General features: G+C 54.9%; 2 protein-coding genes across 2 annotated transcripts; one reads left to right on the top strand and one right to left on the bottom strand.

The window, feature by feature from the left end:
• Nucleotides 1-12,881: 12,881 nt before the first annotated feature.
• Nucleotides 12,882-15,891, top strand: PHYSODRAFT_330232 (hypothetical protein; the record flags this gene model as incomplete). Its single annotated transcript, XM_009526854.1, has 8 exons — nt 12,882-13,001; nt 13,068-13,157; nt 13,201-13,272; nt 13,332-13,782; nt 13,874-13,983; nt 14,480-14,780; nt 14,853-15,046; nt 15,079-15,891. The coding sequence occupies 8 exons, from the start codon at nt 12,882-12,884 to the stop codon at nt 15,889-15,891; spliced, it is 2,151 nt and encodes a 716-aa protein (XP_009525149.1).
• Nucleotides 15,892-20,179: 4,288 nt separating this feature from the next.
• PHYSODRAFT_496338 (hypothetical protein) lies at nt 20,180-21,803 on the bottom strand (the record flags this gene model as incomplete). Its single annotated transcript, XM_009526855.1, has 2 exons — nt 20,180-20,221; nt 21,690-21,803. Coding segments are annotated over 2 exons (156 nt in total), but the record flags the coding sequence as incomplete, so codon positions are not given.
• Nucleotides 21,804-23,400: the final 1,597 nt, after the last annotated feature.

The raw sequence follows: 23,400 nt of genomic DNA on the forward strand, positions 1-23,400 counted from the left end.
ATAAACGATCCAAATAATGTTTTTGGGTTAAAATGAGAACTGCTATTTTTGTTTTATGTTTCTGACTTCATCTGAATGTAATATTCTAAGATTGGAATCTGCCAACGGCTGGTTGGCAGAATTCCAATGCTATGCATGTCGCTCATTGGCTAAAAGTGCTGCTCTCAGCCAATAGGAATCCTAAGTCTCTATGGACCACCCGTCGTGGTGGTCGTAAATGTATGTAGCCATTGGTGTACCTTACACCAAGGTCGAGGAAGTGTTCAAACCTCGAACAGACATCGCATCTGTTAGAGTAACAAGTGACTGTAGCCACTTGTGCGTGTAACCCTGTTACACGGTGGACGACCTGTGACCAAGGTAAACCTGGTTGGGCTCCATGGTTGCAGGGTGCGAACAGAGTGTTGTACGGATGCAGAGAGGGAACGTCGATCCAACAGTTGCGCCAAGGTTCATGGGCGTCGAGAGTCCTCAATCGACCGGATACGGCCTAACCGGCGATCGTTTCTCCTCTCGATCAACCTCGATGCCGCTATAGGAAGCGGCAAGCAACTCAGGAAAGGAAGGAACACAACCGGAAAGGCAACTACAGGCCTTGGCTCAGCTCCAGGCCGACCGATCGCAGCGAAGAACCCTCGATCGGAGCGAACATTCGGACGCAGAGCGAAGATTCCCGCGCTGCTCCACAAACTATCCCCGCGTCACGCCAAGACACTTGATCTTCACCAAGTGCTGCATCTCCGGAGCCCCGAGAGAGCAGATCCAGCCCGCCGATGGGTACACAAGGTGAGAACAAGTTCAGCCGATCGCGGATCGTTGGGTCTTGGGGGACCCCTCCGTTAGTCGGTGTCTGGGCGCTGGTGGGAAGCTCGATCAGGCCTTAACCGGATTTTGGCCGATCCCGCTACATCACACGTGAAGCCGAATCCGTCCAAGCAGGCTCCGCTTCGACCTCTTCCAGTCGCCACGGACGTATGGACGTCTGTCAGCATGGACTTCGTCTTCGGGCTGCCCCGAGACACTCAAGGGTGCACTGGTGTGCTTGCCTTCGTCGACCGTTTCAGCAAAATGCTCCATCTTGCTCCTGTCTCCGCTAACATCACGGCGAAACAGACTGCCGCGATCTTCGTCGACATGGTGAATCGCCACCACGGGCTCCCGTCATCCATCGTATCGGATCGCGACCCGTGCTTCACGTCCGCCTTCTGGCGCGAGCTTTTCCATTTGTTGGGGACGCGGCTAAGCATGTCCACCGCGTCGCACCCGGAGACGGACGGCCAAACTGAGCGAGCCAACCGTGTCGTTGAAGATGTACTACGTAGCTTCGCTACGTTGTTCAAGTCGTGGAGCACCTTCCTGTCCCTGGTCGAATTCGCTCTCAATAACTGTTATGGGCCTACTTTGGCCCACTACTTTAGCTTACATGTATGTGAGGAAGCGTAGCTTAGTTTAAATTAGAGTTAATTATACTCGGGCCTCCGAGTGTAGATTAATCTAAATAAACGATCCAAATAATGTTTTTGGGTTAAAATGAGAACTGCTATTTTTGTTTTATGTTTCTGACTTCCTCTAAATGTAATATTCTAAAATAGGAATCTGCCAACGGCTGGTTGGCAGAATTCCAATGCTATGCATGTCGCTCATTGGCTAAAAGTGCTGCTCTCAGCCATAGGAATCCTAAGTCTCTATGGACCACCCGTCGTGGTGGTCGTAAATGTATGTAGCCATTGGTGTACTTTACACCAAGGTCGAGGAAGTGTGCAAACCTCGAACAGACATCGCATCTGTTAGAGTAACAAGCTCTGTAGCCACTTGTGCATATAACCCTGTTACACGGTGGACGACCTGTGACCAAGGTAAACCTGGTTGGGCTCCATGGTTGCAGGGTGCGAACAGAGTGTTGTACGGATGCAGAGAGGGAACGTCGATCCAACAGTTGCGCCAAGGTTCATGGGCGTCGAGAGTCCTCAATCGACCGGATACGGCCTAACCGGCGATCGTTTCTCCTCTCGATCAACCTCGATGCCGCTATAGGAAGCGGCAAGCAACTCAGGAAAGGAAGGAACACAACCGGAAAGGCAACTACAGGCCTTGGCTCAGCTCCAGGCCGATCGATGGCAGCGAAGAACCCTCGATCGGAGCGAACATTCGGACGCAGAGCGAAGATTCCCGCGCTGCTCCACAAACTATCCCCGCGTCACGCCAAGACACTTGATCTTCACCAAGTGCTGCATCTCCGGAGCCCCGAGAGAGCAGATCCAGCCCGCCGATGGGTACACAAGGTGATAACAAGTTCAGCCGATCGCGGATCGTTGGGTCTTGGGGGACCCCCTCCGTTAGTCGGTGTCTGGGCGCTGGTGGGAAGCTCGATCAGGCCTTAACCGGATTTTGGCCGATCCCGCTACACCACACGTGAAGCCGAATCCGTCCAAGCAGGCTCCGCTTCGACCTCTTCCAGTCGCCACGGACGTATGGACGTCTGTCAGCATGGACTTCGTCTTCGGGCTGCCCCGAGACACTCAAGGGTGCACTGGTGTGCTTGCCTTCGTCGACCGTTTCAGCAAAATGCTCCATCTTGCTCCTGTCTCCGCTAACATCACGGCGAAACAGACTGCCGCGATCTTCGTCGACATGGTGAATCGCCACCACGGGCTCCCGTCATCCATCGTATCGGATCGCGACCCGTGCTTCACGTCCGCCTTCTGGCGCGAGCTTTTCCATTTGTTGGGGACGCGGCTGAGCATGTCCACCGCGTCGCACCCGGAGACGGACGGCCAAACTGAGCGAGCCAACCGTGTCGTTGAAGATGTACTACGTAGCTTCGCTACGTTGTTCAAGTCGTGGAGCACCTTCCTGTCCCTGGTCGAATTCGCTCTCAATAACTGTTATGGGCCTACTTTGGCCCACTACTTTAGCTTACACGTGTACGCGTGTATGTGAGGAAGCGTAGCTTAGTTTAAATTAGAGTTAATTATACTCGGGCCTCCGAGTGTAGATTAATCTAAATAAACGATCCAAATAATGTTTTTGGGTTAAAATGAGAACTGCTATTTTTGTTTTATGTTTCTGACTTCATCTAAATGTAATATTCTAAGATTGGAATCTGCCAACGGCTGGTTGGCAGAATTCCAATGCTATGCATGTCGCTCATTGGCTAAAAGTGATGCTCTCAGCCAATAGGAATCCTAAGTCTCTATGGACCACCCGTCGTGGTGGTCGTAAATGTATGTAGCCATTGGTGTACTTTACACCAAGGTCGAGGAAGTGTGCAAACCTCGAACAGACATCGCATCTGTTAGAGTAACAAGCTCTGTAGCCACTTGTGCATATAACCCTGTTACACGGTGGACGACCTGTGACCAAGGTAAACCTGGTTGGGCTCCATGGTTGCAGGGTGCGAACAGAGTGTTGTACGGATGCAGAGAGGGAACGTCGATCCAACAGTTGCGCCAAGGTTCATGGGCGTCGAGAGTCCTCAATCGACCGGATACGGCCTAACCGACGATCGTTTCTCCTCTCGATCAACCTCGATGCCGCTATAGGAAGCGGCAAGCAACTCAGGAAAGGAAGGAACACAACCGGAAAGGCAACTACAGGCCTTGGCTCAGCTCCAGGCCGACCGATCGCAGCGAAGAACCCTCGATCGGAGCGAACATTCGGACGCAGAGCGAAGATTCCCGCGCTGCTCCACAAACTATCCCCGCGTCACGCCAAGACACTTGATCTTCACCAAGTGCTGCATCTCCGGAGCCCCGAGAGAGCAGATCCAGCCCGCCGATGGGTACACAAGGTGAGAACAAGTTCAGCCGATCGCGGATCGTTGGGTCTTGGGGGACCCCCTCCGTTAGTCGGTGCACTGGTGTGCTTGCCTTCGTCGACCGTTTCAGCAAAATGCTCCATCTTGCTCCTGTCTCCGCTAACATCACGGCGAAACAGACTGCCGCGATCTTCGTCGACATGGTGAATCGCCACCACGGGCTCCCGTCATCCATCGTATCGGATCGCGACCCGTGCTTCACGTCCGCCTTCTGGCGCGAGCTTTTCCATTTGTTGGGGACGCGGCTGAGCATGTCCACCGCGTCGCACCCGGAGACGGACGGCCAAACTGAGCGAGCCAACCGTGTCGTTGAAGATGTACTACGTAGCTTCGCTACGTTGTTCAAGTCGTGGAGCACCTTCCTGTCCCTGGTCGAATTCGCTCTCAATAACTGTTATGGGCCTACTTTGGCCCACTACTTTAGCTTACACGTGTACGCGTGTATGTGAGGAAGCGTAGCTTAGTTTAAATTAGAGTTAATTATACTCGGGCCTCCGAGTGTAGATTAATCTAAATAAACGATCCAAATAATGTTTTTGGGTTAAAATGAGAACTGCTATTTTTGTTTTATGTTTCTGACTTCCTCTAAATGTAATATTCTAAAATAGGAATCTGCCAACGGCTGGTTGGCAGAATTCCAATGCTATGCATGTCGCTCATTGGCTAAAAGTGCTGCTCTCAGCCATAGGAATCCTAAGTCTCTATGGACCACCCGTCGTGGTGGTCGTAAATGTATGTAGCCATTGGTGTACTTTACACCAAGGTCGAGGAAGTGTGCAAACCTCGAACAGACATCGCATCTGTTAGAGTAACAAGCTCTGTAGCCACTTGTGCATATAACCCTGTTACACGGTGGACGACCTGTGACCAAGGTAAACCTGGTTGGGCTCCATGGTTGCAGGGTGCGAACAGAGTGTTGTACGGATGCAGAGAGGGAACGTCGATCCAACAGTTGCGCCAAGGTTCATGGGCGTCGAGAGTCCTCAATCGACCGGATACGGCCTAACCGGCGATCGTTTCTCCTCTCGATCAACCTCGATGCCGCTATAGGAAGCGGCAAGCAACTCAGGAAAGGAAGGAACACAACCGGAAAGGCAACTACAGGCCTTGGCTCAGCTCCAGGCCGATCGATGGCAGCGAAGAACCCTCGATCGGAGCGAACATTCGGACGCAGAGCGAAGATTCCCGCGCTGCTCCACAAACTATCCCCGCGTCACGCCAAGACACTTGATCTTCACCAAGTGCTGCATCTCCGGAGCCCCGAGAGAGCAGATCCAGCCCGCCGATGGGTACACAAGGTGAGAACAAGTTCAGCCGATCGCGTATCGTTGGGTCTTGGGGGACCCCCTCCGTTAGTCGGTGTCTGGGCGCTGGTGGGAAGCTCGATCAGGCCTTAACCGGATTTTGGCCGATCCCGCTACACCACACGTGAAGCCGAATCCGTCCAAGCAGGCTCCGCTTCGACCTCTTCCAGTCGCCACGGACGTATGGACGTCTGTCAGCATGGACTTCGTCTTCGGGCTGCCCCGAGACACTCAAGGGTGCACTGGTGTGCTTGCCTTCGTCGACCGTTTCAGCAAAATGCTCCATCTTGCTCCTGTCTCCGCTAACATCACGGCGAAACAGACTGCCGCGATCTTCGTCGACATGGTGAATCGCCACCACGGGCTCCCGTCATCCATCGTATCGGATCGCGACCCGTGCTTCACGTCCGCCTTCTGGCGCGAGCTTTTCCATTTGTTGGGGACGCGGCTGAGCATGTCCACCGCGTCGCACCCGGAGACGGCCGGCCAAACTGAGCGAGCCAACCGTGTCGTTGAAGATGTACTACGTAGCTTCGCTACGTTGTTCAAGTCGTGGAGCACCTTCCTGTCCCTGGTCGAATTCGCTCTCAATAACTGTTATGGGCCTACTTTGGCCCACTACTTTAGCTTACACGTGTACGCGTGTATGTGAGGAAGCGTAGCTTAGTTTAAATTAGAGTTAATTATACTCGGGCCTCCGAGTGTAGATTAATCTAAATAAACGATCCAAATAATGTTTTTGGGTTAAAATGAGAACTTCTATTTTTGTTTTATGTTTCTGACTTCATCTAAATGTAATATTCTAAAATAGGAATCTGCCAACCAGCCGTTGGCAGAATTCCAATGCTATGCATGTCGCTCATTGGCTAAAAGTGCTGCTCTCAGCCATAGGAATCCTAAGTCTCTATGGACCACCCGTCGTGGTGGTCGTAAATGTATGTAGCCATTGGTGTACTTTACACCAAGGTCGAGGAAGTGTGCAAACCTCGAACAGACATCGCATCTGTTAGAGTAACAAGCTCTGTAGCCACTTGTGCATATAACCCTGTTACACGGTGGACGACCTGTGACCAAGGTAAACCTGGTTGGGCTCCATGGTTGCAGGGTGCGAACAGAGTGTTGTACGGATGCAGAGAGGGAACGTCGATCCAACAGTTGCGCCAAGGTTCATGGGCGTCGAGAGTCCTCAATCGACCGGATACGGCCTAACCGGCGATCGTTTCTCCTCTCGATCAACCTCGATGCCGCTATAGGAAGCGGCAAGCAACTCAGGAAAGGAAGGAACACAACCGGAAAGGCAACTACAGGCCTTGGCTCAGCTCCAGGCCGATCGATCGCAGCGAAGAACCCTCGATCGGAGCGAACATTCGGACGCAGAGCGAAGATTCCCGCGCTGCTCCACAAACTATCCCCGCGTCACGCCAAGACACTTGATCTTCACCAAGTGCTGCATCTCCGGAGCCCCGAGAGAGCAGATCCAGCCCGCCGATGGGTACACAAGGTGAGAACAAGTTCAGCCGATCGCGGATCGTTGGGTCTTGGGGGACCCCCTCCGTTAGTCGGTGTCTGGGCGCTGGTGGGAAGCTCGATCAGGCCTTAACCGGATTTTGGCCGATCCCGCTACACCACACGTGAAGCCGAATCCGTCCAAGCAGGCTCCGCTTCGACCTCTTCCAGTCGCCACGGACGTATGGACGTCTGTCAGCATGGACTTCGTCTTCGGGCTGCCCCGAGACACTCAAGGGTGCACTGGTGTGCTTGCCTTCGTCGACCGTTTCAGCAAAATGCTCCATCTTGCTCCTGTCTCCGCTAACATCACGGCGAAACAGACTGCCGCGATCTTCGTCGACATGGTGAATCGCCACCACGGGCTCCCGTCATCCATCGTATCGGATCGCGACCCGTGCTTCACGTCCGCCTTCTGGCGCGAGCTTTTCCATTTGTTGGGGACGCGGCTGAGCATGTCCACCGCGTCGCACCCGGAGACGGCCGGCCAAACTGAGCGAGCCAACCGTGTCGTTGAAGATGTACTACGTAGCTTCGCTACGTTGTTCAAGTCGTGGAGCACCTTCCTGTCCCTGGTCGAATTCGCTCTCAATAACTGTTATGGGCCTACTTTGGCCCACTACTTTAGCTTACACGTGTACGCGTGTATGTGAGGAAGCGTAGCTTAGTTTAAATTAGAGTTAATTATACTCGGGCCTCCGAGTATAGATTAATCTAAATAAACGATCCAAATAATGTTTTTGGGTTAAAATGAGAACTGCTATTTTTGTTTTATGTTTCTGACTTCATCTAAATGTAATATTCTAAGATTGGAATCTGCCAACGGCTGGTTGGCAGAATTCCAATGCTATGCATGTCGCTCATTGGCTAAAAGTGCTGCTCTCAGCCAATAGGAATCCTAAGTCTCTATGGACCACCCGTCGTGGTGGTCGTAAATGTATGTAGCCATTGGTGTACCTTACACCAAGGTCGAGGAAGTGTTCAAACCTCGAACAGACATCGCATCTGTTAGAGTAACAAGTGACTGTAGCCACTTGTGCGTGTAACCCTGTTACACGGTGGACGACCTGTGACCAAGGTAAACCTGGTTGGGCTCCATGGTTGCAGGGTGCGAACAGAGTGTTGTACGGATGCAGAGAGGGAACGTCGATCCAACAGTTGCGCCAAGGTTCATGGGCGTCGAGAGTCCTCAATCGACCGGATACGGCCTAACCGGCGATCGTTTCTCCTCTCGATCAACCTCGATGCCGCTATAGGAAGCGGCAAGCAACTCAGGAAAGGAAGGAACACAACCGGAAAGGCAACTACAGGCCTTGGCTCAGCTCCAGGCCGACCGATCGCAGCGAAGAACCCTCGATCGGAGCGAACATTCGGACGCAGAGCGAAGATTCCCGCGCTGCTCCACAAACTATCCCCGCGTCACGCCAAGACACTTGATCTTCACCAAGTGCTGCATCTCCGGAGCCCCGAGAGAGTAGATCCAGCCCGCCGATGGGTACACAAGGTGAGAACAAGTTCAGCCGATCGCGGATCGTTGGGTCTTGGGGGACCCCCTCCGTTAGTCGGTGTCTGGGCGCTGGTGGGAAGCTTGATCAGGCCTTAACCAGATTTTGGCCGATCTCGTTACACCACACGTGAAGCCGAATCCGTCCAAGCAGGCTCCGCTTCGACCTCTTCCAGTCGCCACGGACGTATGGACGTCTGTCAGCATGGACTTCGTCTTCGGGCTGCCCCGAGACACTCAAGGGTGCACTGATGTGCTTGCCTTCGTCGACCGTTTCAGCAAAATGCTCCATCTTGCTCCTGTCTCCGCTAACATCACGGCGAAACAGACTGCCGCGATCTTCGTCGACATGGTGAATCGCCACCACGGGCTCCCGTCATCCATCGTATCGGATCGCGACCCGTGCTTCACGTCCGCCTTCTGGCGCGAGCTTTTCCATTTGTTGGGGACGCGGCTAAGCATGTCCACCGCGTCGCACCCGGAGACGGACGGCCAAACTGAGCGAGCCAACCGTGTCGTTGAAGATGTACTACGTAGCTTCGCTACGTTGTTCAAGTCGTGGAGCACCTTCCTGCCCCTGATCGAATTCGCTCTCAATAACTGTTATGGGCCTACTTTGGCTCACTACTTTAGCTTACACGTGTGCGCGTGTATGTGAGGAAGCGTAGCTTAGTTTAAATTAGAGTTAATTATACTCGGGCCTCCGAGTATAGATTAATCTAAATAAACGATCCAAATAATGTTTTTGGGTTAAAATGAGAACTGCTATTTTTGTTTTATGTTTCTGACTTCCTCTAAGTGTAATATTCTAAGATAGGAATCTGCCAACGGCTGGTTGGCAGAATTCCAATGCTATGCATGTCGCTCATTGGCTAAAAGATGCTGCTTTCAGCCAATAGGAATCCTAAGTCTCGATGAACCACCCGTCGTGGTGATCGTAAATGTATGCAGCCTTTGGTGTGTCTACACCAAAGTCGAGAACGTCTTTCGAACCTCTAACAGACGTCGTGTCTGTTAGAGTTACAAGTGACTGTTGCCACTTGTGCGTGTAACCCTGTTACACCATCCCCCCTTAAGGTTAGACGCGCCGAGTCACGGCACGTCAATCAGGAAATTGACCATTCGTCAATTCTTCACGTTGGGAGAAAGAAAACTCGAGCTCATTCCGCAATGAGCTCGCCGCAGAAGACGACCGCCGCCGCAACAGAGGGTAACCTCTCTGTTGCTCAGTACCATGAGAGCCAGCATGTAACGGGTACAATCAAGTGTACCCATTACATGAAGAGTGACGGGTGTCACTCTCTCGAGTGCATGTTACATAGTACCAGCTGTTCACCTGGATAGTAATATCCACACGCACTTCCTCTGTGCATTGTGCTGTGTGACCCCGTCACACTTGGTAGCACTCGTAGTCAATCCTACGCCTACGCGGGTAGATTGGTCTACCTGAATCCTCGGTGGCTCAGGTCTGTGAGCCAAGATGGACCGAAGTGAGTTTCCTCACTTGACTGACTTGCAGTTCGAGTCGGTGCGGAAGATGGTGGGCATCTTCGGAAGAGATGCCCTCCGGAGCTTGGCGGCGGCGACGCCAGCCGAGCAGGTCGAGCGGGTGAGCGCGTTTGACGAGTACGAACGCGGGCTCATCGCTCATGTGCAGGAAAACCTGCTGGCTCAGATGAGTGAGCCCAAACGGGCGCAGCCTAAGCCTCTGCGGCTAGCTGTGCCTCCGTTCGAAGGGAAGGAAGGTGAGAACCTTCACTTCTGGATCCGGGTGACCGAGATCGCAATGAGCGCAGGTCTCATCTCGGCTGAGAACCTTCGAGTCGCCTTCGCGCTCTCCAATCTTGGCGGACGTGCCAGGACTTGGGCGTATACGCGCGAAGCGATGTCGCCTGGATGTTTCACATCCTGGGCTCAGCTGTGTGAGCAGCTTCGAGCCGCTTTTCTCCCGGCGAACAACGAGTTCCGCCAGCGCTCGCGCTTCCTTGCCTGCAAACAAGGGGAGCGCGAGCTGTACGCGTACGCACACGTTGGCAACCTCGCTGGTGGGGAACCCACTGTCGGAAGACGTCAAGATGACAGTCTTCGTGGACGGCCTGAAGGTCGGTCCTGCGCGCACGCAGTTGTTCCGCGTGTGCACCGCCACTATGGAGGAGGCGATCGAAGTCGCCCTCCAGGAAGAGTACAGCCACAAGCAGGCTGGTGCTCTGGCTGTTGTACAGCCTATGGTCGCTGACAGCGAACCAGAACCCATGGATCTGAGTTCGGCTGAGCAGTACTCAGCCCGCTGCTACAGCTGCGGCGGACTAGGACACTATCATCGTGTCTGCCCATCGCCTGGGTCTGGGAAGAAGGCCTACCCGAAGACCAGAGGGTCAAGGGGGCGCCGACGCCATGCACCGTCAGGTGCTCAAGGGGGACTCAACCACCAGTAAGGACGAGGGTCTTGCTGGGGTTGGCCCGAGTCTTTGTGATGGGTGTACGGAAGGCGTACACCACAGAGACCCGGGGTCCCTTGCGAGCACTGACGCTCGCATTGGTGAAGGACAACGATGGGTTGTCGGTAGTACACGTGAGTGTGCGGGGGGTAATGGTATCCCTAGACATGATTGAGTCTGGGACATCGCGTGGATGTTCGCACGTCGCCAGATGTGTCGGTTGGAATAACGACACAAGTGCCGAGACTCTGTGAGAGAGTCTAAGCACAAGGTCAGGTCTCATTGACTGAGGCTGGGCCGAAGAAGAACCTTGGGGTCCGCTGTGACCCTGGCTGCCGCGCTCGAGGGCGCTGACAGCAATGGAACCGCACATGGTCCCGGACATGGAACCGTACATCGTTCCGGACATCGTGCCGAAGCCGACCCTGGGCATGGAACCGTATATGCCCTCGGCTTGAGCAAGTATGACTTGGCCCTGAGTGCGCCGTGCAAGCTGCACAGGCTCTCGGTCGAGTAGCGCGATAACGCCTTGAGGCTAAGTCGACCCTCTGTGTCTGACAGAGCATTGGTGAGTCATGTTCCCACCTCTGGACAGACACAAGGGCGTCCGATGGGACCGCCAGGGCGCTGGATGCGTCCGACAAGACGAAGAAGAAGAAGGGAGGCATCATTGACATGCTGATCTCCATGAAGAAGGTGCAGTGTATCTGCAACCGAGGGTTGTTATGCCTGGCATGTGGAGCTGCCTCAACAAGCAACTCCAGTGCTGAGAGTCATTGCTCGGTATGAGCATTGACAAGGGTGGTGTTCGATGACACCACCAGGTGGGTAACCAAGGACCACTGACTGGCGGGTAACTTAGTTCCGCACAGAGCATGAAATGCTGAGGAGGCCGCTCAAGGCACCTCCGGCGTGGGTAACCAAGTACCACGGACGGTCGCCCAGACCATAACTGAAGAGGAAGGCGCTGCAGGCACTTCCTGTGTGGGTAACCCAGTTCCACACCAGGTCACTCAGACCTAAACTGATGAGGAAGGTGCACGATGCACTTCCTGTGTGGGTAACATAGTTCCACACGCGTCACTCAGGCGGTAACGGATTGTGAAGCCGCATGATGCGCTTCCTGTGTGGGTAACGTAGTTCCACACGATGCCGTAAGGCTCCGCATGAGCCGGAAGGAGTCGCTCGAAGCGACTTCAGCGTGGGTAACTTAGTTCCACGCACGGTCAGTATGACCAAGACTAGTGATCAGGTCACTTGGGTCTCCTACCGTGTGGTGGATGGCCACACGGAGTTTAAGAGGCGCGTGACACCGTCACGATGTCATAGCCGCACGGTCCTCTTGAAGGCGCCGCGCGGCTTTGATTTTAAGCGGGGGAGGAGTGCGCGGAAGCATTTCCTACCTCCAAGGGCTTTGGCACCCGGTCATCATGGATGACGTTCGACTGGGTGTCGACCAGCGCAGCTGTGGCCATGCGCACAGAAGACGTGGCTTGGGTACACGACGTACCTGCGGCGATGCATGTTGCGTCGCCGCCGACTCGGCAAGCATGGTCGATCACGACTGACACGTAGAGGCAGCCTTCCAGCAGCGAATACGCGCGCCATCTTCGGCCCAGCAGCGACAGTAGCCGCTGCCAAAGTTGCTGGCCATCGGTCACCATGACCATGGGACCTGAGCAGCGATGCATCAGGTCCAGCACCTTCGTGCAATACTTCGTGAGTGGCTACACTACACTGGCTTCTACGACGAAGCAAGTCTCATGCCAGAGACCTCGGGAGGAAGGGCACTTCCGATCCCCTCCCCCACTTACGATTTGAGCCCCGGCGGGTCAGGCACCAGCCGGCCGCCTAACCTCGCGCCGCCCTGCAGCACCGAGTCACCGTACCAGCAGACTCTGGTGGCACGGGCAGCTACCCTTCTTTGGCTCTGGGTCAACATCGTCGACCAGGGCTTGGCATCTACCAGCCTAGATGCAGTTTGAGTCTGCGTAACTTGACGTGTTACTCTGTTACCCACGTCTTCGGGCAATGACACCCATGACAGCGTACGGCTTGTCCTGCATTCAGAGTAGCTGCATGGCATACACGCATACTCAGACTCAACCATCTCGGCACCGAGTCATGGACACTTGTTGTCCCAACGCCGCGCAGTGCTAGGCGCGACAGACCGTACCAACGACCTGCCGCGCAGCGGCCTTTGCCTTCAGACTGAGCATGCTCCTAGGTGTCGCCCTCCGGCAGACGCAAAGACATGGCTGCCAGTCTGCGGCTTGGTCCGCGGACGATGGCATGTGTACATACGCAACACCATGCCGCAGCGTGCTGCTGTTGCAACACTGGACGCGGTACGTCTACCGGCCAGGAGCCATCAGCACCACGCCAAAGCTCCAGGCTATTGCTACCCTGGGCGCGGCACGTCTGCCGGCCAGGTAGCTATCAGTCCCGAGCATGGGTGTTGCCCACGAAGGGAGAACCCGAACGTGTTGCCTTTGCAGACATTCACAGTTGGCGCGGCATATGCCGCACCTGTAAGGCGCGAAGCCATACGCGTGCACGTGGCAGATACTACCTGTGAGATGGTCGCGGTGCGTGAGGCTCACTGTGCGCGTGGCACTTGGTGTACGCGAGGTACCCCTAGTGCACGCGACACTACTTGTGCACGTGGCACTTGAGGTGCACGAGGCACTTATGGCAGTCGTGGTACGTGCCATACACGACGTGCCTTTGGTGTATGAGGTGGTGCTCTCGTACACCTTGAGGTCCTGTATGGACTGTGTGCCATGCGGTCTTGCACGCACACCGGCCTGGTGTTGGTCGCCGCGACGCAGGATGCGATCGCCGGTGACGGAGGGCAATACACCCCACACCACAATGAACTACCCTTGCGGTACCCTGGTGTCGAAGAAAGACACCTTAGCGTCCGCGACGTGATGGCCGTGACGCGCTGCAGGGCTTTAGACAAGTCCACCGCGTTGCTCTGTATGATGAGCGGGTTGCTGGAAGCAGCCATGGTCGCTCAAGCAAACACGACGTTGAAGCATGATGCTTCATGGCTGTGGTCAGCGCTTGACCATAGCCCATGGGTCGAGCCGACGTATTCGGCCGTCAGACACTCCGCGCCGTGCGAGCGGGGTCCGGTCGGGCCACTGTCATGGCCGGAGATGAGTGGCGCAGCTCTCTCCATGGTTACGCTACGCGCTGACCTGAAAGGTGCCGCCCCTCGCGGGGGGGGGGCACCGTAGCACCAACGTGCCAGCAGGGCCGGAGGGCCATGCGACGCCAACTGCTGGTTGTCTACGAGGGACACCGCAAGTTTGGAGGCACATGCATCCCGTGCCGATGCACTCTGCGCCTACTAGCGCTGTGGATACGGCCACTAGAGGCGTCGGCTTTGCAGACAACATCGCCGAGGTCAGGGGGGTGCCGCGCGGGGTGCCGCGCGGGGTGCCCGCTGCGGGCACAAGTCACTGTGGGCGAGACGATGAGGCGCGCCAGCCTTGCGGCGGCGGCGCCCGAGAATCCGACCTTTGGGTGTTCGGATTCTCTTGAAGCTGATTGGAGAATCAGATGTGATTCTCAGTACCATGAGAGCCAGCATGTAACGGGTACAATCAAGTGTACCCATTACATGAAGAGTGACGGGTGTCACTCTCTCGAGTGCATGTTACATAGTACCAGTAGCTTCGCAAGCCAACCATTTGAGTTTGTGTGGGCTTTTGTATAGTTAACTTGTAGTTTGTATTACGACCAAGTTAACCTCTACCAAAATACAGTCAGTCTTATAACATACTCCTTTGTAGCAAACCGTTCCCTTTGAGGCCGGGAACTGGTGAACTGCTGTTCACCTGGATAGTAATATCCACACGCACTTCCTCTGTGCGTTGTGCTGTATGACCCCATCACACAGCAGGCAAAGCGCGACGCGCTCGCTGCAAAGGCCGCGTCGGGGACAACTCAGTCGGAGATTGTCCTCGAAGGTTCCTCTGTAGTCAACGACGCCGTTGACTATGGGAGTGACGACGTAGAGATGGAAGAGGGCGAGGCCTCTTCCAGCAAGCGCAAGGAGTCTATCGACAGTGATAGTCTCGACCCGGCATGCGGGTCGAGACGCCCTCGTGAAGGAGACGATTCGGACGCTTCAAGCTCGAAGCGTTCGCGCGGCGAGAGCGAAACTCCGCTCTCTGCTGCTGGGGCTTTAAGCTCCCCGCGTGAGGTGGCGTCTTCAAGTTCTCCGCGCGCTGCCTGAGCAGCGCGCGATCCGTGGATGCCGTCTGCGTCAGAGATCGCAGACCGTGTGGGCAACACCGTGCCTCCAAATGAAATTTCGCTGTACGTATGCAGCGGGATCCACGATGATGCTGTGGCGGAGGAGCAGCACTTTGATCCGTTAACGAATCAAAGGCGCGATTACTATATCGGACTCTTTCACGAGCTCCGATACTTCTCCAGCAAGAAGACCTCTTCTCGCAGCAAAGTTGGAATGCTTTTGTTGAGAATTTCAACAAGAAGCCGGCTGCTTACCGTGAGCGTGTTAAGCACGCCCGTGAGCGCTTCGAGACATTCTCGACGCGGGGGAGGCTGGAGCAGCTCCACAGATCCTCTGTGGACGCTGGTATTCCATGCGCTGTGCCCGAGGGCCAACAGTGCACGTTGTGTCTTCCGGGTGCGGCGCGCTTGAGCGACCGCGACCAAAACGGGTACACGACGATTCGTGTACCTGCGAGTCTCAAGGATCTCCGTGCCAAGTTCTTGGCACGTGAGGAACGCGACGATCGTGGGACCTCGGGCGCTGTAGGTGACCACAGCGCTCGCACTACCTTCGCGTCGGCAGTGCGTGGTGAGCTTCGTACACCCTCACCATTTCCGGAACGTCCTGCAGCAGGACGTCCATTGGCTCCCATGTATCTTGGTGGGGCGGAAACCCTCTCCAACGAATACGATAACGAACTGGCTGCCGGTTCGTTTTCGGGATACTATGGTTCACAATACGCTCAACAATCCAGCGTGTTGAGCCGCGAGCGTCGCGGATCGGAGGCGGCGGTGGTGGGAACACGCCCCGGGTATGGTCAACCTGGGGTAGACCTTGGCCCGACGCTCGAGGAGCGGGTCGCTGCTGTGGAACAGCATCAGAGCCGGGAGTTCACCGCTCTGAAGCAGGAGGTGGCGATCCTGAGGGCTCAAGTCGCTCAGGCCTCGCAGACCGCGTCGGACATCTCTGTCGACGTGGGAGGTCGCGTCGCACGCTTGGCCCAGCGCGTTCACGCGCTGGAGCAGAGGTCCGCTCCCGCTGGGGCTTCCGCTTCGGGCCAGCCGAGCTAGGTGGCTCGTGCTGCCGGTATGGCTTCAGCCGCCCGACGTAAAAGGTCGGATGGTGGCGCATGCTAGATGGAATATCTAGCGTGTAGGCGTTGCCATGCCGTGCCAACACCGTGAACGGCCCGATGAAGCGCGGAGCGAGCTTGCTCGCCCCGAAGTCGGAAACTGCATGTTTAGGCAGGTTTTGAGTTGCTAACAAAACCAATGAACCCATCTTAAATTCATTAGTGTTGCCCCTACCAACATTGTCTGCGTTCAGCTTCTGTCGGTCGACAGAAGCTGCGATAGCGTCTTGGACAAACCGAAAGACGGCTTGTCTGCGCTGCACGAAGTTGATTGCGTCCGAGCTGAATTCGTTCAGCTCGTTTCTAGCAGTAGGCCCGGCCTCTGCGTTCGTCTTCGCGGTGTCTGTGCCCTGCACAGACCCGTTCTTCTTCTTCTTCTTGCTCTTGTCGGCGTCTGTGCCCTGCACAGACGCGTGCTTCTTCTTCTTGTTGCGCGTAGTCGCGGCTGACACTGTGCAAGTGTCAGCGGCATTCTGCGGCTGCTGTGTTGCAGTCGTAGATCCTCCCCCACTTAAGGAAGGAGCCACCATCCCGAGTAGACTCGGGAGGCGTGAGTGCCTGATGGCATTCACGTAGAACGGCGTATGCCCGGTCGAGGCATGCACCGAGTTATTGATGGCGAACTCCGCCATCGGCAGACACTCGCTCCAGTGTTGGAACGAGTGAGCGTAGCTCTTAAGCACGTCTACGAGCACGCGGTTCACGCGCTCGGTCTGCCCGTCCGTCTGCGGATGGTCCGCAGTCGACATCGAAAGTTGACTCCCAAGAAGTGTAAACACTTCTTGCCAAAGGTGTGCAGTGAAGCGCGGGTCTCGATCCGACACAATGTCGATCGGCATGCCATGGTGTTTGAACACCATGTCAACGAACAGACGCGCCGTCTGTTTTGCAGTCACTTCAGCGGGTACCGCAGCAAGATGTACCATCTTGCTGAAGCGGTCAACAAAGACTACAACGCCCGTGTTCCCCTGGCTGTCCGGGGGAAGACCGAACACGAAGTCCAAAGACATGGACTGCCAACACTCCCGTGGAGTTGGTAGTGACTGCAAGGGAGCCTGCGCGGAGGGCGCAGGCTTCACACGTTGACAAACCTCGCAAGCACGGACGTACTTGCGCACCCATTTGTACTGGTGGGCCCAGTAGAAGTCTCGCGTGAGAAGAAGGTATGTCTTCTCACGGCCCGGATGCCCCGCAGTCGGTGCATCGTGATACTCGTACATGATCCTAAGTCGCAGGTCATGGTCGTTGGGCACGACAACGCGGTCCGCGTTGTCGTCGACTGCATTATAGAGTAATAACCCGTCGTGCACCCGATAACGGTGTGCACGAGCACGAAGATGCTTCGGCAACTTCTAACGAGCTTTGTCAGAAGGCGCTGAGCCGTAGGCCAGCAAGAGCTTCGCGTCCGCGTCGTGCGCGTACGCGATCTTCACGTCGTCCAACAGTGACGACGTCGGGGTGCTCGATCGCATGGCGTCAATGGCATTGACGTCGGCATCAGTCGTGGCGTAGTCAGGTCGACGCGAGAGCGCGTCGGCCACCACATTGAGTCTTCCGGGTTTGTACTCAACCCGGAAGTTATACTCTACGAAGAATGAGAGCCATCTCGCCATCCGTTGCGAGATGTGCGGCGACTTCACAGCCGTCCGTAGTGACGCGTGGTCCGTAGAGACCACCAACGGTTTGCTTCCGAGTAGATACACTCGGAACTTCGCGAGTGCGTACTTCATGGCAAGGAGTTCCTTGTCATGTACCGGGTAGTTGCGCTCAGCTGGCTTCAGCTGACGCGATTGGTAGTAGACGACACGATCACGGCTCTCGTGATCGTGCTGCATCAACGCACATCCGATTGCGAAGTCGGATGCGTCACACACACCGTGGAATGGGCGATCTTGGTCGGCCACAGCCAAGATCGGCGCCTCAGTCAAGCCCCGCTTGACTGCATCGAAGGCCTGCTAACACTCAGCAGTCCAAATCCACTCGGAGTCCTTCTTCAGGAGCTGTGACAGCGGGTGTATCATGCCCGCGTAGTCATTCACGTACTTGCACAAGTACGTGGCCAAGCCAAGGAACTGCCGCAGTTCCTTGACGTTCGACGGCGTCGGCCACTCATTGATCACTCTGACCTTCTCAGGGTCAGGGCGGACGCCGTTCTTCCCGACGAGACACCCGAGCACGGGTATCTCGCTCGCCCCAAAGATGCACTTCTTCAGGTTCGCATAGAGCTTGTGCTTGTGCATGAGCGCAAGCAGCTTCCGGAGATGCACCTTGTGCATCTCAACATCGCTCATCCCGTCCGCAGCCCGGCTGTGGACGAACACATCGTCGAAGTAGCTCGGTGCGAAGTCGCGCACCGAGCGCAACAAGTGCGTCACGCACCTGTTGAAGGTCGCAGGGGCGTTCTTCAGACCCTGCGGCATCACTAGCCACTCCCAGAGCATGCCGCTCGGCGTGCTCACTGCCGTGAGAGGGATATCGCTCTCACGCATGAGGATCTGATAGAACCCATCGCGCAGATCAAGAGCACTGTAGATAGTGCTCCTGGCCATCGAATCGATGATGACATCTTTTCGCGGTATCGGTGTCTGCGCCGGTATCGTCGCATCGTTCAGCTTGTTGTACGCATGAACGATGCGCCAGCCGCCCTGTGGCTTCTTGACACAGAACGTCGGAGCACCGTGCGGGGATTTCGATTCCCGCACTTGTCCAGCTTTGCGACGACTATGAATACACAAAATACCGTTTCTTGGCCTACAGGCCTCTAGAAGCGATTTCCTCGCGGCTGAGAGCCTCTCATGAAAGCTGACTGGAAGCACCAAAAACACCCCCTAGACCTAATCTACCGTATATATTGTGTAATTTCCGATCTTTCACTATTTCCGATTTTGCTCTGGCTTTGGCCTTTATCCTGTCTGTCGGAAAATGTAGGGATGTCGGAACGGCCGCGATATGGTAGCATATCGCTGCGATTCTAACCCCTGAAAAATACCTTAAAATTTGTATGGTGCTTCCAGCCAATAGGAGTGTGTCGTCTGCGATTCTTAGCATTTACAACCAATAGGCACTACTGTTGCTTAAAATTTCGACCAATTAAATCCAGGGAATGACTGCCAACCGCTGATCTGAACATTCCAACGATATCTGGTTGGAAACGCGATTTGATATCGAGCATGCCATACAAATATCAAGTGAACTACAAATAGAATAAATATTCATAGGTTTCCAACCCCTGCCAGCTCATCTCCGACTCCATTCTGCGTTCCGACGCACACAGGCATGTCGGTGGCATCGCAAGTTCCTGCGAACAGCCAGAGAAGCAGAGCGACGGCTGTGAAGTCCTTCGAAGACTTCTTTGCGAAGAAGGAGGTGACGCTCACAGAAGTGCATGATCGTATTTCTAAGGACAGCACAGGTAAGAGTTTGTTTGTCATTCTGGATAAGTATGGGTGGTTCTTAGTGAAGAAAGTAGGAAGACAAGGAGTAGCTCTGTCCAAGAACACTGTGCTATCTTATTATGGCAATGTTAAGAACTGGCTGGCGGATCTGTACCCGCAACAGAGCCAATGTGTAGCTAAGAAGCTGCAAAAGATGCTATCAACTCTAGATCGGTACTGTGAAAAGAGGCCGGAGCAAGGTGTCACGAAACAAGCGCCACCATGTACTAAGAAAGATATAAAGACTATCATCTCGGCTCTCTACATGCACGCTTCCGCCAACTCCGACTACCTGGATGCGGCGCTAGTGGCGTTGATGTGGTACCTCTACGTTCGTGGTTCTGAGGCTGAGTAATTGGAGAAAGCCCAGCTGTGTGTATACCCCGGCACGAATCGTGCAGGATTTTGAATTTTTGTATTAATTAACCCCACGAATTATGCTGACAATTCTGTGCGTATATGCTAGGCGGTATGATATTTCTCCGCTTTAAGCGTGTGAAGACTGCTTCGCAACAGGGAACCTCCCTGTTTAAGGATCCTAACGATCCCTTCACGTGCCCGTTACACGTGCTAGCTGTCGCTCTCGCCCTTCAACCCGCTCCAGGAACTCGCACCTTCCCGCAATTTGCTGCCGTACCTGCACTGTCCGCGTCCGACGACCAAGACGACGATGGCGAGCTGGGGCTGATTGCGCAGCTAGACCGCGAGCTTGCGGAAGCACCTACATGCAAGACTCCACAGCCATGTCGAGCCAACTCGGCCCCTCGTGCCCAAGCTTATATCAATAGACTATTAGTCACGGTTAGTGGACTGCCAGCAGCAAAGGAGAGTGGACTCACGAAGGGACTTACCTCGCACTCCTTCAGAAGAGGTGGAGCCATGCACGCCAACGCCGACAGTCGCATTAGCCCGAACTGGGTTGTTGAACGCGGGGGCTGGAATATGTCGCGCGTGAGCAAGGCGTTTTCCTACATGCTGAACACAACACACGAAGATCAACAAGTTGCGCGCCAATTGAGCGGGGGGAACCCGCAAGCGGGCGCCCAACTTCCAGACCTTACCGCCCTGGACGGAGTCGTCCGAGCACGCGTGGAGAAGCTGCAGGATCTCCTCTTCGCTGCTGTCACTGGTTTCCCGACAGTGTCTTGGAACTTGGATCCTCAGGTGCTCGAAGTGTTGATGGCGACCTTGATCCTTCACTTCCCCGAGATGGAACGCCATCGCTTGGATAGCCCGTACGTCCGTCGCATTCATGAAGCCCTTGGTGTCCTCAACATACAGGCCTCCGAGCTGTTGGCATGGTCGATCACCCTCCGAGCTGCATTCAACCCACCTGCAGAAGAGAAACAAGAAACAGTGGCCGAGTCCTCTCAAAACATGATCCGTGTTCTCGAAAAGCTGTCGCAGCAGCTCGACGAGCTATTGCTCCGCCAAACACGCGTAGAGGAAAGGCTGGCTGTTTTGGGGGCGAACGCAGAATCTATTGACAAGAAAACAAACACTACTGAGCAGCAGCACGAAGACGTTGAGCAGTCGCAGCCAAAGCGCGCGCGCAAACGTGCCTCCAAAGCGCTATCGACAGTGTGGTTCGAGTGGTTCACTGCTGTACCACGCATGTACGAATCAACAACAGTTAGCAAAGCCATCCTTCACGAGTCACGACACGCAGTTGCATTCATGACGCTCTGCTTACCTTCTGGGTTCAAGCTGGACCCGGCCTCGCCAGCGTACAAGGCGGAGGTCCACGCTGTTGGGGTCGAAGCCGAGATAAAGACGCTTGAATACTTGGCTGCACAAGGCTCACAGGCTGTAGTCGTTGGCTTGGTCGTCAAAGCCATGCGTGCGCTTCACAAAGCAGGCCACCGTTCCGTCCTCCTTGACCAGTTTCGCGAGCGCTACTGCGAAGGCGAAGTCGTCGACCCGACACCCAATTCCGCCCTTCCGCCATTCCTGCGCTTCACCTAAATGCACACGCAGCACACTAAACAGTCAATAAGATACACAATACGTACAACAGGAGTAGCACGCACTCTCTTAGCCGACCTGTCCAAAACGAAAGCAAAAACACATAATACTTGATGCCCATGTCGGGGTTTGAACCCGATCCTCCAGGCCCGAAGGCCTGGCGCTCAACCTCACGAGCTCCATGGGCGCGGGTAAGTCGCATCCATCAGCAGCACCATACTCGTCCAAACCCTCGGCCACTTGAGCCACACGCCACGAGAGCGCACAGGCGCAACCCAATACACGTCCCAGCAGCGCACATAGCCCAGCAGCAAGTGGCCCGGCGTCAGTAGCACACACAGCCCAGCAGCACACACGGCCCAGCAGCACACAGGGCCCAGCAGCACAGGCGGCACTGCAGCACACGCGGCACACAGGGCCCAGCAGCACACGCAGCCCAGCAGCACAGACGGCCCAGCAGCACACACGGCCCAGCAGCACACACGGCCCAGCGGCCAGCAGCGCCTGTGTACACGCAGAGACAACAGCAGCACAGTCAGCACAGGTAGCACAAGCAGCGTTGCACGACTCGCTGCACTAACCTGGAAGCTTCTGGACTGTTGGCTGAGAATCCAATCGGCGGTCGTGAGGTTAAATATCAGCTGAACAAAAAACCTAATACCGTTGCTAGACCGGTTTTGGTTGGAAGCGGTCCAACCCCGTTGGAATTTTGACGGTATGGACACCTACTTTGGTGTCCATATCTCAGCTAAGAAAATAACAACGCTTCTAGACTCGATGGGTAAGCGGTGCTTCGAGGTAGCCAAGAAGCTTGGCGACAAAACGCATTACCAGGTCCACCCTGACCATCACTCACCCCCATACAAAATCCAATACAATTTGCTGTCCATAACATTTGTCGCGGTGCCAAATTCACTTATCTCTATGTGAGCCTATAGATGCGCTGCGATTCGCGGTTTCGCGCCACGTCCTATCGATTCGTTAGTCTGATTGGTAGCACATATCTAAATAGCGTCTGCAAATTCCCAGTATTTGCTGAGATATGGACACCAACGTAGGTGTCCATATATTTTTGTCGTGGAGTGTAGCATTGTCTGGTCGCGAGGAGCACAGTTTTAGTGCAACGAGGCGGCAGGTATTCATGCAGCCAGCGCACATCACAAAATACCATCTATCTACTCGATCACGGTATAATATCACATAGGAGAGAAAACACACACAGCACACAGCAGATTCGGCTGGGTCCTTGCTCGTACAGTTCGCAAGTGCCGGTATTTCTGCCAGCAGAATTGCGGTTGGCAAAGACCACTATGTATTTCTGCTGGCAGAATTGCATGTGGCAAGGAGCACTGTGTATTTCCGCTGTTACTCAGCCGGTAGTGACAGTGCTAGTGCTCTATTTCTGCTGATGGATCTGACGCCGTCCACAGCTTTAGGTGATGACTGCAGGCCAATAGCAATTCTGTCGGCAGGATTGCTTTATGAGAGGTCATACATCCAGAATAGTGACTACCAAAAGTGTAACCCTGGAGGTTACACTGGCAGTCGAGTCTCCTCAGACAGCTGTTGTGTCATAAACGTTGCTCTGTGAAATTGCTGCACGCTCTGTCTGTGAAAATCACGTTTTCTCGTACAGGTCGGGCTCAAATCTTTCGCGCCACGAAAAATTATTCGCAGCGATTCACCGATCGGGAGAAAGTGGCGCGTCAACGTCGTCCGTTGGCGTGTGCGCTGGGAGGCACGGGTGAGTGTTTGGTTGCGCGTTGTTCGTTCTTCGCCAGCCAGTCATGCCGTTGCTCGCCACGAGCATGCAGCACATGTGCAGGGATAGGGTGTCTCGTGCGAGCTCTCGACGTTGAAGCGTTGCAACAAGTTGGGTGGACAGCCGGCTCGCGACATAAATACAGTAATGTGCGTGAATACCGGACGGGTCTACAGCTAATATCCTTGTATAATTTATAATTATGGGCTTACGATGTGACGAGATGGTGATGAGCAAAGGTACTGAGCTAAAAATCCATTAATCTCGTGATGTCGTATTCAGCGGT

This window comes from Phytophthora sojae (assembly GCF_000149755.1).
Source record: "Phytophthora sojae unplaced genomic scaffold PHYSOscaffold_3, whole genome shotgun sequence".
Taxonomy (NCBI): domain Eukaryota; phylum Oomycota; class Peronosporomycetes; order Peronosporales; family Peronosporaceae; genus Phytophthora; species Phytophthora sojae.